At 41.1% G+C, this 13,158-nt stretch overlaps 1 protein-coding gene across 10 annotated transcripts in view; it reads left to right on the top strand.

Moving 5' to 3' along the window:
* Positions 1 to 12,268, top strand: part of LOC111246829 (uncharacterized) — a 108,454-nt gene extending 96,186 nt beyond the window's left edge. For 7 of the 10 annotated variants that reach the window (XM_086983400.1, XM_086983394.1, XM_086983398.1 and 4 more), the window contains 4 exons: positions 4,966 to 5,091; positions 9,610 to 9,738; positions 10,075 to 10,522; positions 11,780 to 12,268. In XM_086983400.1, coding sequence (XP_086839526.1) covers positions 4,966 to 5,091; positions 9,610 to 9,738; positions 10,075 to 10,485 — 666 coding nt within the window. In that variant the 3' untranslated portion in view covers positions 10,486 to 10,522; positions 11,780 to 12,268. Of the gene's footprint in view, positions 1 to 4,965; positions 5,092 to 7,518; positions 7,750 to 7,967; positions 8,050 to 9,609; positions 9,739 to 10,074; positions 10,523 to 11,779 lie in introns of those variants that run through there. The other 3 variants (XR_002671817.2, XR_015323529.1, XM_022797073.2) reach the window with 3 other exon arrangements.
* The last annotated feature ends 890 nt before the right edge of the window (positions 12,269 to 13,158 follow it).

Raw genomic sequence — 13,158 nt, 5'->3', positions numbered from 1 at the left:
ATAGATATGAGGAGGTTAAATAATAATAACAAAAAGATATTGGTCAAATCTCTTGGTTTTGTTGTCCTCAGGGAGCATCTGTTTAACGATTACGCAATATGACGTATAATTGGGGTTTTTGGATCGCTCACTCACATCGACTTTCACCAGAGTTGCGATAGAGAGAGAAAAATCATTAAAAATGGTCTTTCGGACGGCAATGATTAACCTTAGAGTCCCCAGTGTTTTTATTTTTCTGTCGAGGATTTTTCGTTATGCTCTGATGAAAGCTGCTTCTTCTACAGTTTCATGTGAATATATGTTCGATCTTGTATGATCCAAAAAGCTTATAATCTCGGTCGGGGTTTGTCTAGAGGTGATCTTCACTCGAATTCCGAAAGCACTGTCGATCGCCAGAACATGTCAGAGGGTACTAGCTTTCGTCAGATCCGGGTAGTACTGGATAAATACATGTTCGCTACGACAAATATCTACTAAGTTTATCCTAATTGATATGCCGATGTATATACATATATACCTAATCAGCTTCATAGGATTACTTCTTGTCGACAGTTGCAAGTGGACCTAAACTCAACGCCCACAAGAGCACATGATGGCTACACAGTATGGGTTATTAACTGAGTTATTGTTCTAACGGGCGACATAATGGTATTATTTCAGCATGAGAAAAGAAAACCACTTTTTGCAAAAGGACGGACTGACATGTTGATATGTCTAAGTACTGGATTTTTCTTGATGGTGGCAAAAGGATAAGGGTGATGGAATGGAAAAGAAAAGCTTTTGTATGCTTAAACGGCGCTAAGCGTCTCGGAGCGGCCGCGCTCGCAGCAGTAGCTGGAGGCCGGCCGACGTCGTGTGTATTGTCTAGCCTCAACAGTTTTTTTTTCTTTCCCCTGTTTCGTGATGTATACGTGCGATCGTCACCACTGCTCTAGCGACAACTCACTGGCGCTCGATGATGGGTTTCACTGCTAATCGTTATATTCTTATGATTGTTGTGCTATTCCTTTGCAAAGTATTTGCCTCAATTCTCGCTCCACTCCCACCTCGAGACCGAGAGGGGCAGAGGGAACCACAATAGACCCCGCGCATTTTAGTTGCCTTCTAGTGCCAAGCTAGTACCGCAATAAACGCATATATGTATATAGTCGGTCAACCCACTGATTTTGGCGGCAGCAGATATTTTACCACGGTAAAGAGTCACGTTATTTAAAGCAAAGACTATTATGGCCGCCACTACTGCTGACTGCTATGTTTAGAGCAACGTTGGGCGTGTTGGGCTGAATTGTTAGAAATCGGCAAAGAAAAGGAGACCTCCGCAGCCCATCTGATGTCCGACCGGTCACCCCTTTCCGGTGCCGTTGCCGACCGCTGGTAGGTTTTGTGGTGACTTAACTCAAAAAGTGGACGCTTAAGAAGGCTGCAACAGCAGCAGGTTGCATTAGCTCGTCTAACAATCGGCAAGCTGCGTGGCGGCACCATTAATGTGAATGGTCGACGATTCCAGGACGGACCCACACGCAGATAACTGACCCACCGCGTTAAATAGTTGGCCAGGGACTAGACTCTGGTTTAGACTGTGGTACATTGCCATCAACCATAGCAACGCAACAATAGGTAACCAACCACTTTTACCCTGTATGTTTTGAGTTTGTGAACGGTGTCACGGTTAGGCATTCCACTAGACACCTGTTTTCCAGCATAAAACGAAGGTTCGGAACTAGACCACAACATGTCCCTAAGCTTAACAAGCAAATACGTTCTCCGATAAGCTATGACGGGGTGCAGTCTGCACCCACCCTTTAACATGCTGGAATGATGATGATGATGATCCAGTAGCTGCAGCAACAGCTAACGATTGGTGGACAATAACCGGTATTGCATGGTTACAGCGCAATACTGCTCGTAGCGTGACCTGTTTCGAGGCGTGCCTCACTGCAGCATCAGTAGTAATGGCAACATGACTGTTCGTTGTTTGCGAATCGCAGCCGGTGGCGCGTCTTTTTGAACTCAACCAGCGTCCACTTAGCCAGATGACTTACTCGATTCTAACAACAGTTGACTATAAAGTCACCAGAAAACCGGCAGGCCGACCGGCAGGCAGTGTTGGAAGGTCTAGAAATTAGAAAGGACAACAATTTAAAGGACGAAAGGGAGAAAAATAGCGCCGACAGTCGATTGTAGTTTAGCTCTATTAGTGGCTAGCTTCAATACCGTTGTCTTGGTATATCCATGACCCGGATGGGATTCGTGCTTCTTTTACTAGCGGGTACAATGTTATCCGGCGAGCATCCGGCGTTTAAGAGCAATGCGGATCTTTAAGGGATATATTTGCTTGATGAGCTGAAAGCGTAGTAAAATTAAAAATTAAAAAGGTCATTGCAGAATGTATACGGTATTTCATCAAGTATAAACGCCCATTACTGCGAACAGCATCATAGATCGGTAGAGGCCGCATTGCGCTGCCGTTTGTTATGAGCATTCTTTTTTTGGAAGCTATCAGCTGCATTTTCTTTCACCAGAACAGTTACCAGTGTTAATACTATGCCCTACAGAACGGCAAGTACGCGCATACAACTGCTCACAAAAGGCGTTAAAAAGCTGAAAGAAATACTTCGAGACCAGCGACTTAACGACAATAACCACCGTTAAGTCTTTATCTGTGAGTCTTTATTGATGTTTTCAGTGCAAATGGTTAACATTTGATAATTTGTGGGATGCTATTATTACTAGGTGACAAATAGATGGTGAGGAAACACCATAAAGGCCACATAGATGTAGACCATAGACCAACTGGACCAAGACGTAAGGACGATTTGTTCATTCCTCCAATTTGGCCAGTGTCCTCTTGTATATGCATTTTTTGTTCTCGTACAATCAAGTAGGAAGGTGCTATATTACTAGGACGACTTCCGCTGCGGAACTGTGCCACTACCTGCTGATCCGGATTCTCCTTCGAAAGAAACGTAATTACCGCTGTAATAAGTCGCAACTAGAGCACAGCAAAGGAAAATTTATAAGGGGAACAGAATTTTCAAGTTGACGCTTCTCCCCTATTAGAAATCATATTTATAGTGTCAATAATTTTAATTGCAGTCGACAGACAATGAATTAATCATTTCTGTCAGCGGAACTGTTCCACGTTCCCTGGTGCGTTAATTTTCTTCTGTTCGCTCCTGTTGCACAAGTATCATCATTGCCTGAGAACGAAGAAGCTTTAGCACCAGTTACCCACGATTGATATGATTTCCCAAAGAGCGCCATTTTATTCCAGACCACCTCCCTCGCCCGAACTTTTTTTTCATGGACGTTCTTCAATTCTGATCCCCTTGATTGTGACACCCCCCGTCCATTTCAACTCCTTCGTTCATCTTACGCTTCATGCCTGCGTTCGCATAACATATTAATGTCAACCTACGTCCAGTTTATGCGGACGTTATGATTGTTCAAATTTTCAAGATCGCTGCAAATAGTCAGACGCCGTTTAAGTAAGCGATGAGTGTTTTTGAAAAAAAAAAAATAAAAAAAAACATCCTTTGTTTCGTGCGCAAGTAATATCGTAAAAATGCAACTGGTCGTCGTGTTCATCATTAAGAGCGTCGCGTATCTTATACAATTACTGAAATCATAAAGATAGTGACAATGGCAATAATAACACTGGCGATGCCCAAACTACTTCTTGCTCAAACGAAGGTCTAGTCGATAGAACGAAGACACGAAATACACGAAGAAGGTAATGCAGTCGCCGCCGTCAGTAGTAGGCCTATTATCGTTTGTAACGCCACTGCGCTCCTGTCAGTGATGAAATGTTTTCCCCGCTTGGTCCTAGACTTAATGCTGCAGCCAACTGGTCGAAGTATCATAAGAAAACGTACCAGAAATTCAATCTGCTTATTTTGAAGCCATTGCACAGAGCAGCGTAGCCCCATCTAACACGCCCCGCTCAGACGTTTGAGTGCCCTAAAATACAGGCAACAAGCTACAACTCTTAATTGTTTCTCTGGCGGTCAGAGACTTCGTTGGCTAAAGTAACTAGCCGCAAGCCATCTAAGTGCCAGACGCAGAGTGTTAACTTACTGCGAAATTATTATCATGAAACGACGCAGGATATCAAAACAATAATTCTACTCCCACCAAATGCATCTACACCATTATTCCCCAAATAAAACCATATCCCACAAGTTATGGATGCATAGGAAGACTGCTGAGGGACAGGAAGACAACAGCGGAATACGTCGCCTAATCCTGTTTGTCGATACCGGCAACGAAGCAAAAAAAATATGCCAGGCAGATGCTCGCAGGATTGAACTGCTGTTCATTGTTATGCTCAGTCGATTATTATAATGATCATATTCATATAAATCGCTATAATTAATCCCTATGGTAAATGGATTTTCGCAAGATTTCTTTCATTCTATTTTTACGTGTTGTACTTTTATTCAAATTTATCTTGTGCACTCTTATCGATATTGGATTTCTCTTTTATCTGTTTAGTGCTATCAGCAGATTATTGCAAATGGTATTTTTGTTCCTTTTATAAGTATTAATTGATGCGAAAAGGTTGCAAGATGGCATGAAAAGCGGGGGGCTTTTCCACCTTTTAAACTGCCACATTTCGATGATTATCGGTGATCTGATCTCTGCATTGATCTTCTTCGTTCAGCACCTAAGCCCATAGCTAGTTTTTCGCGGATCTACGAAACAAGTAACGATGTTGAAAAGACGCCATATCTGACATAAAAAAGCTAGTTGGACAACGTCATCTCTTCTGACACTTCATCATTGGGACTCGATAGATGATGAACATGCTTCGATTCTTACGAAAAAGCCGACGAAGGAAACCAACTGAAACATGTGAAAATATCCTCAGGCTACAACATGTCCTACATTTTGCCGTATATACTTGTCCTATTGAATATATATTCATTATCATGTTTAACATTTGTTCCTTTATTGTTGTTACAGTCCGCGTCATCCTGTCAACTCAATACTTCATCGAGTTCGTCTAATTTTTCGAGTAACGGATCAGGCTTCCTGCATCAACAGCTTTTGCAACTTCTCGCTGAGAACAATCACCTGAAGCAGATCAATGTAAGGGCGCAAATAATGATTTTCGCGTATAGATAAAGAGCGGCAATTTCAAAATGTTAGCGGCATACTAAATAGCATCTCTCGGTCGCTCGTTTACAGTTGTATTATGCACTGTTTTGTGTGTACACACATAAAACAAGGTCTGCATTTTATTCATCAGCTATCGGCCAACATCTTCAGCTTCCTATTGGTAGCTAATGTCGAAGTCTGTATCATATGTTACGGACCTTCGCCATACTGTGCACAGAGCGCGTGAAAACACGGCAACATGTATTACTATGCACAACCCGCTAAGACATAGCGAGCCTTTTATGAAGTAGGAATATAGTCCACTATTCCACTATTTGACATATAATACAAGGATGTGCTATTACTCGTGGCCTGTCATCTCAGAAGTAGGAAGACTGCAAACTAAACATGATACAGTTTGACCTCGAGCGTCACAGCCATAAAAACCGAACGACTATGATCACGGAGGCAGCAGCACGATGGTGGCAGCGGACTGTGCAGGAATAATTCGTCGACAATTGGCAGAATTACTCTTCTTGTCGTTATTGATGTGTGCATCTCTGTCTGAGTGTACCTATCTACACACACATACATATATAGATATGCGTGTGTGCGTTTGTTTGTTTGCATCTGAATGTTGAATATCCGATTAAAGAACGGTTAAACAGCCAGGCGTAATTGCTCAGCCGCTCACCTCAACTACCGCTCGAAACAGTCAGTACCGATAGCAGCGACGGTGGCCGGTGCCACCGCATAGAATAACCAGAACAAAAACCCAGAGGAAGGACTTCTGTTAGCATTTATCGAGGAACAGTTAGTACTTGTGAGTTTTTCGACCTAAAGACAATCACTGCGTTAAACACTCCCCCTCAAGCAGCCCGTCTCTGTGTTGTTTCTGCGGGTCTAGGATCTAATTAATGCTATAAATTCCAGAGAGTTGGTGGTCACGTCAATGTCGCAGTGTACACGTAGTTCCGACAGACATTTGTCAAAAAAGGACGGTTAAGGACCCTATTTTCTGTGTGCATGTGTTCACTGAGCTGTAATTTCGATCGATAACTTCAAATCTTCCCGCCAACTGATGGCTAGTGGTAAACATACAAACACACGCTGATGTCCCAAGTAGCGCGCACCACCTGTTTAGTTTCTGACGTGCGCAACATGGCAGTTATGGGACTGGCACCACATGTTGTATGCAGAAGTACGTTTTCGCATGGTAATGGTTATGGAAAATGCACAAAGTGCGACGATAATTAAAGACCGAAAATGCACGCGCACCTTGGCATCGTGCTTTTTGCTCGCTGTTGTCTAATCCAGCTAACTTGCTATAATTGTAAACACTATTATGTCTCTGATTATTAGTGAGACTGGGACTCTGAACGTTGCGAAAAAGCTCACATTTGCTTTCTTGCTGATTGCTGATTTCTTCTCACCGATCACAGTCGATTGTATATCTGTAACTTTCTCGCGACAGAAGAATAATCCGTGCTGTCCACATCTGTAGTGCTACCGAATTTCAAAAGCAGGAACCTTTTATGTTGAAACACTCGTGGATATAATTTAATTTAGCATGGAAGGCGCTCGAAGTACGAGTACCACCTAAAGGTGCTCTCATATACTAGATCTTCGTTAGAAGGCCTATTTAGGCCTTCGATCGAGATGCAGTTAGTTCTTCACCCGATGCCAAACTGTGATAATGACGACGGGTCACAACCGCGAGCAAGTATATGACAAGGTGATCACCTTTCTCCGCTAATAATACATTATCCTCAAAGTCCTTTTTCGAATGCAAATTGCTTTAGAACGGGCAATGGCTTCAGTGACATGAATGGCAATCAGGACAGCAAAAATTTTTTTTTGCCCTGGTTAGATATGAAACCTTTTGACCACTTTTGATCTTCATATTATCATATCCATGCTTATTTATCGTCTGTGTTGCAATTATGCTTTTGTCTGTATGTTTTGCGTCTGTAAACGAGTTTGTTTATGTGGGGTTGGGTCGACTCAAGCACGAGAGAGTCTGTAAAAGCTCCAGGTGTCTACTAGACATACTAACACCTGCTTGTAATATTGGTGTGGACAGGCCTTCTAAGGCCGCTGCAAAGGCTGTGGTTGTTCGTACTGCTGTTATTACCGTAGCCTGTAATGCTCTACGTGAACTATTTCGCGTGGCATTGTCTTTGATTGAATTGAAGAAACTGAGGGGGGCTAGTGCCGTTGTCCACCGACGAATTAGCTACTAAGAGGAACCGAAGTCGATCGTCTCATTAATTGATTGTGTTTTTAATTTACCACACGACAGCAGCAGCAGCAACGATCCGGTGATGCTTGACATATTCTCGATGACACGGTAAGCACATGCAAAGATTTTAGCAGAAACGGTTTAATTGTTATGTTTATTGATTCTTTTGTTCATAGGTTTCCCGTACTGTGTAAATCAAGAGAGACGGACTCTAACATCTATTCCGTGTGACTGATTGGCTACCAGAGCAGCGCTATAAGTTAACAAAACGAATAGCTATACTTTTGTTGACGATTCTGACGGAAGCAAATGTGAAATAAGAATCGCTTTGTCACGATTTGTGATTTAAGGGATGCACGCGTAGGGGGCGATCAGTGTGTTAGAATGGAACACTGAAAAATCAGAAGGTAAACTAATTCGATGCTATTCATTGATCGCTTAGTAGTAGATGAATTCAGCACAATGGCTAACAGCTTCCGATATATATATATATCTTTAGCTATGATATCGTCGTGAACACTTGACAAGTACAAGATTTTTTGATACGCTCAAGTATCTTACGCCTGTTATAAGCTCCATTTTATTCAACCGTGTCAAGTCGTCACTCCTCATTTCCTCATTCCAGAGTTTTGCATCGCATCCGGAGGGCAGAATAGATAAGCGTTTCTGATTGTCTATCAAGCAAAATCTGACTGTCCGCTGACGTGGTAATTATCGAACCAGTCTCCTGCTGCTCAACAGGGAAATAATAACATACTAGACGAAGGGCAAAAATGCTCCGGCATATTCCAACAGCGGAAAGACTAGGAAAGGGTTTGACTATAATTCTAGTTTCACCCTTTCCTGCTCTCTTCTATTTTAGTTGGGTTTATTGATCTGTCTATAGTGCGAAACGTTTGCTGTACTTAAGCTAAGCAAACTTAACATAAAAATAAGTTGAAGTGAGTAACAGAGAAAGCAAGCAAATTTTTTAAGTTGCTTTTCCCTTTGAGCTGGTTTCCCAAAGCCTAAATTCGGTCCGTCTTTCAATGAATTCTAATTCGAATTCAATAGTAATCTATTAGAATTCGAGATCATAATGATTTTCTGCATCACTTGCATTAATATTTTCGTTGCGAACAACGAAAATATTCATGGGCCATTTATCTCGATGTGGCTCTGGTGCTCAATATTTAAATACTGAATCTAGATAATTACATGCTAGACTTACCGTGCGGGCCGATTGTAATGCTGCTCTGAAAAGCATGGGAAAATCAAGCTGTAGGATTCCGACCTGGGATCAATTTTGTGTGTTCTGGCCGGGTTGCCATCAGGTGGCCTACACGGCCCAAAGAATGCCTGCCGCTTGATTGTCATCTTGTGTTTCGGTCATTTCGACAAACGTTAACTTTCGGTCACGCTTATGATCCGCATCACTTACGGATCGTAGCAGCGAACTATGAAACCGATAATTAATTCGCAAAGGAGGTTCTCTTACAAGTTAATACGAATATTCAGGACAGAAATAAATTCAGCCAAGGAAAAAGCTCAGTATTGCTGTGGCTTTTAATTAGTGAAAACACTAAATTATGGATCTTTTTTTATAACAAACATTTAATTATTGAAGCTCGATAGAGAGTCTATAGAGGACGGTTTAAAAAATTCAACCTTAACCTCTTTCTCTTGGCTATCCAAGTTCAAGCGGCGCCTGATTTTACTAAAGGCTTTCCTAGTTGTTTTACTAAATTCCTACGAACAGAGACACACGAAGTTTACAGCACTGAGGATAGAATAGGACAGCACAGCAAAAACGGAAAAGGTTCTATCCACACCTATAAAGATGTTTCTCTTATATCGGGGTACTGTAAGTGAAATCGGAGCATATTTTTCTATAAACTTTGCTATGGAACAGTTAGAATTAGTTATGTTCATGCTGGGAATCCGCTGTCTGCAGCAATATTTGACGGCGTAAGCACCAAAACAACCAAGCTGTCATTGTAACCGGTGAATGACGTTTACCCCCCCCCCCCCCACGTTAGAACTCTTCTTTCAATGATGAGATGGACAAAGGATTCGTAACTACGTCTAGATCTATAATGTAAGTTATCTCTTTTCGTGTGTTTCTGTCACCCGCCCTTTTTTCTTGTCTTACGCGTTAAGAACGTTTTTGGTGAGCTATGAAAATATATGCATAGAATAAGTACCTCGTGGTTTGGCCTAACGCGCGTTTGACGTCTCGGATTGTTTTACGTACATACATCATAAGCTCGATCATTATCTGAATTTAGTTCCTCTTCTGCTGCTTACATCGAGTAAGCGTTGGCGGGGCTCATTTTTGGTGTGGCACTTTTGGAAGCGGACAAAACCTTAAGTACGATACGTCGTTAGTGTGCACTTCGATGACGTACCAATCGTTGGTACGTATCATAGTATTGTGCGTAAAAACCCCGATCATTATAACTTTATTGGGAGTTTTATAGCAAAGTCCGTGTATTTTATTCGTAGTACATTGTTGTAATGTAACATTTACTTTCGTTCTATTCAAATTCGTTTTGATACAGTCTCACTGTAATACGAAATAGAAATATTTTTTTTAGATTTTTGGAAAATATTTTGAACAAACTACGTCTTGATATTAGCTATGCATAATGCATACCTATATAGTATGCAGATGTAGATGTATAATAATTTTTGTACTATAATATCTCCGTGCTCTGATATAACACCATCTTTTCTATTTTCGCATTGTTTAGGACAAGTTAGAAGACCAGCTGGACGAGTATCGTCGTCGCGATGAGAAACGCGACCAACAGCTACGTAAGAATGCCAAGCTGCCTATCGAAGACCAATTGCAACAAATCCGTAATTTACTGGGAAAATTGCGACGCTTATTGCGCAGTGAAGAGTGTCACCTAATGATCGACACCGTTGAACACTATGTGGTCAACAATACGTGCAAGAATTCTTGCGAGAGCAATGGCGCGATGCCGGCGGTGAAGCTTGACCCACTGAGGATCCAGCCCGGACGGACAGCGACCACAGCCAGCCCAGCTCATATACACCGCGCATCAGTTGTCATTGAACAGAAGACAGTCCAGCAGAAGATTCATATAGTTGAACAAAAAGGAAATTGCCGAATCTCTGGAGAACGAAGACAAAAATGAGCAGTAAGAACCGTTTATCGAGAAAGAGGCATAAATAGTAAGTTAACTACTGAGATCGTTACAATATATTAACATGTGCTTGTCGTTAATGGTGGTAACGAAGAGCAGGATAATGTTCAAAGGGTTCTATTGCCAGTTGACTTATATCACAGATACGCTGGGAATTATGTAAAGCGGTTTTTCTCTTCTATATGTTTACATAAGATATACCAAAAGTGAGTACCTTACAATTTTGAGTGTTTACTTATTTGGTGTGTCATTTTTCATAATAATGCTATTTTAGATTATGATACAACAATTGCGTCCATTTTTTTTCGGTGACTTGATAAGCAATCTATCGGCCAGCAAAGTTTACTTGCTTCATATATATATATATATATATATATATGCGTACAGCAGCTACACAATATACATTTACGTCTATGGTTATTTTTGCTATCAGCTGTGACCCGACTGTTTCGAAAGCCAGAACCTATCAAAAACGTGGTCATTATAATACTAATGAAATAGATTATTCGCCTTAGGACATCTTTATGAGCAGAGAGTTCCGACAAAGCTGTGCCAAAAATGACCATCTTTTGTCAACTAACATTTTATTGGGTTGCACCTTACTACTTTTATTACTTTCTATATGATTTAATCAAGTTATTGCCACTCAAATCGATGGGGAAACCGATGGGTTAATTAGCTACGCGCTGCCATAACTGCCTGTTCCCTGTCTTTTATAATCGTTCGTCTGAACTGTATCGCTAGACCGCCTGCTTATTGGAGTACTTTTTCTCAAACTAACCCTGTACGGTACGGTAGTCATCATTTTTTGAAATGATAACAACTACAGCGCAGGATAAAAAGTGGCGCTTGAAGTTGAAACGGATCAGGCGCTCCGAACGTATTATTAAAATTATATTCCACTTGGAACCTGGCTGCCTGCAGTACTCTAATCTAAATGTCGAATGTTTAAAGGTCGATAAAGCAATACGCAGAACGGCTCAGACAGTGCTCACTGAGTCCTATTTTCGACGCGCAGCAATTTTAGGTCTTCGCAAGTTGTTACTCTCTTATATGCATGACTGCCAATATCATTTCGAATCCTCAGAATACAAGTTTTTTCCGTGATTGATTACTTAACTTGATCAACGCAAACGTATATATAATAGGTCGAGTTACCGCTAGTTAAGGCACTTTATTTTTATTAGATAAAAAAACCTTCGCCTCACTACATTACATGTGCCTTTTTCCCATTTAAATGAACGAAGCCTTTTTGCCCTTTCCTTCCGTGTAACGATTTTTACAGATCATTTATTCGAAAGTGAGGCTAAAACGGTTTTACAACTAGACAAAGCAGAAGCAATGGGCTCGAGGGAGAAACACGCTAACACCTTAATGAAGTTCACGCGAAATCAGATATCTATCTACCGATATCGTGCTCACCAATAGTATAAAATTGTGTAAGGATAGAGACGCGGGCAGCGCTAGCGAAGGAGACAAAGAAGCCGAAAGGACTGAAAAAATATAGAGAAAAGGACTGCAGCTGAACGAATGTTGAAAGAGAATCGCTGGCGTTTTAAACAGGTATAACTCGATTAGTCGGATACCACGCTGTGGTAAATCGTACATCGGGCATCTCCGCCAGCTGACCTTCCCTGACTCCGCGCAGGGACATAGAAGATTCATGCTGGTTTAATTATATATTCTGTAATATATAACTAATAATATAATCATTACAGTGGCTAATATTAATTACGACTATAATGAAACTAATAATAATGACCATTTTGTCTAAGTGATCGTGTTTTCATTTGATTTAATTGTCTACTGGTTTCTAGGTAGGCGCAAAATCACCTTAGATACTCGCATAGAATTCTGTCAGACCTATATTAAGGCCTATATTTTTTAATATACGGATGTTCAAGCGAGTTTAAATTACACCATTCGTATGTCGAAGGGTTACCCGCCAATTAGCTGAACTAATCAGTATAGAAGTATCTGTTGTTACCACTTCGGTCTAACAAGACTATTATTTGGTATCTGTAAAAAGAGATATTAGTTTATCTTGTTTGTTTTAACGTTCCATCGTGTAGCATGGGTTTCAAACTCTAGCGTAGGTACATAGGTAAACTAGTCAGGACCGGTTAGCCAACGGTAGTTATGTACACTATGTATTGTTCAAACGTGATCTCAACCTATGTTGATTTCTAGCCCTTTCTCTACTGAAAGTTTAACTGTGTTTCTAACGAATACACAATCACTCTAGCATACAGATCAAAGGTAATAACAGGGCAATTGTATTATTTTTCAAAGCTGCTTACGATTAGTACGAATTATTCAGTCACTGTCTAACTTCGGATGTTTTCGTATTGTGAGTGAATATGCACCAGTGAAACGTGCATTTATTCTCCTAATACACTTCAAAACAATCAAGTAAATCGGGTTTCTCGTTTCTTCGGAAACTTTTTTTCTACACGGACCCAACGATTCAGTCGAGCCCAGAGTAAACACAATCGCCTCACGATAAAGCTCCGTACATCTAGGTCGAGGTTTTCGTGATCGTTCTAAGCAGTTATAGGCGGATACGATATTTCTCGACTACGATTCGGCAAGGATAGTATTGCCGTGGCCAGCGGTTCAACAACGATCCGTAATATTGATTTGGCCAACGTAAACCGCGTAAGA

This window comes from Varroa destructor, unplaced genomic scaffold (assembly GCF_002443255.2).
Source record: "Varroa destructor unplaced genomic scaffold, Vdes_3.0 BEIS01000003.1, whole genome shotgun sequence".
NCBI classification, from domain to species: Eukaryota; Metazoa; Arthropoda; class Arachnida; order Mesostigmata; family Varroidae; genus Varroa; species Varroa destructor.
This window is presented reverse-complemented; position numbering and strand designations above follow the sequence as displayed.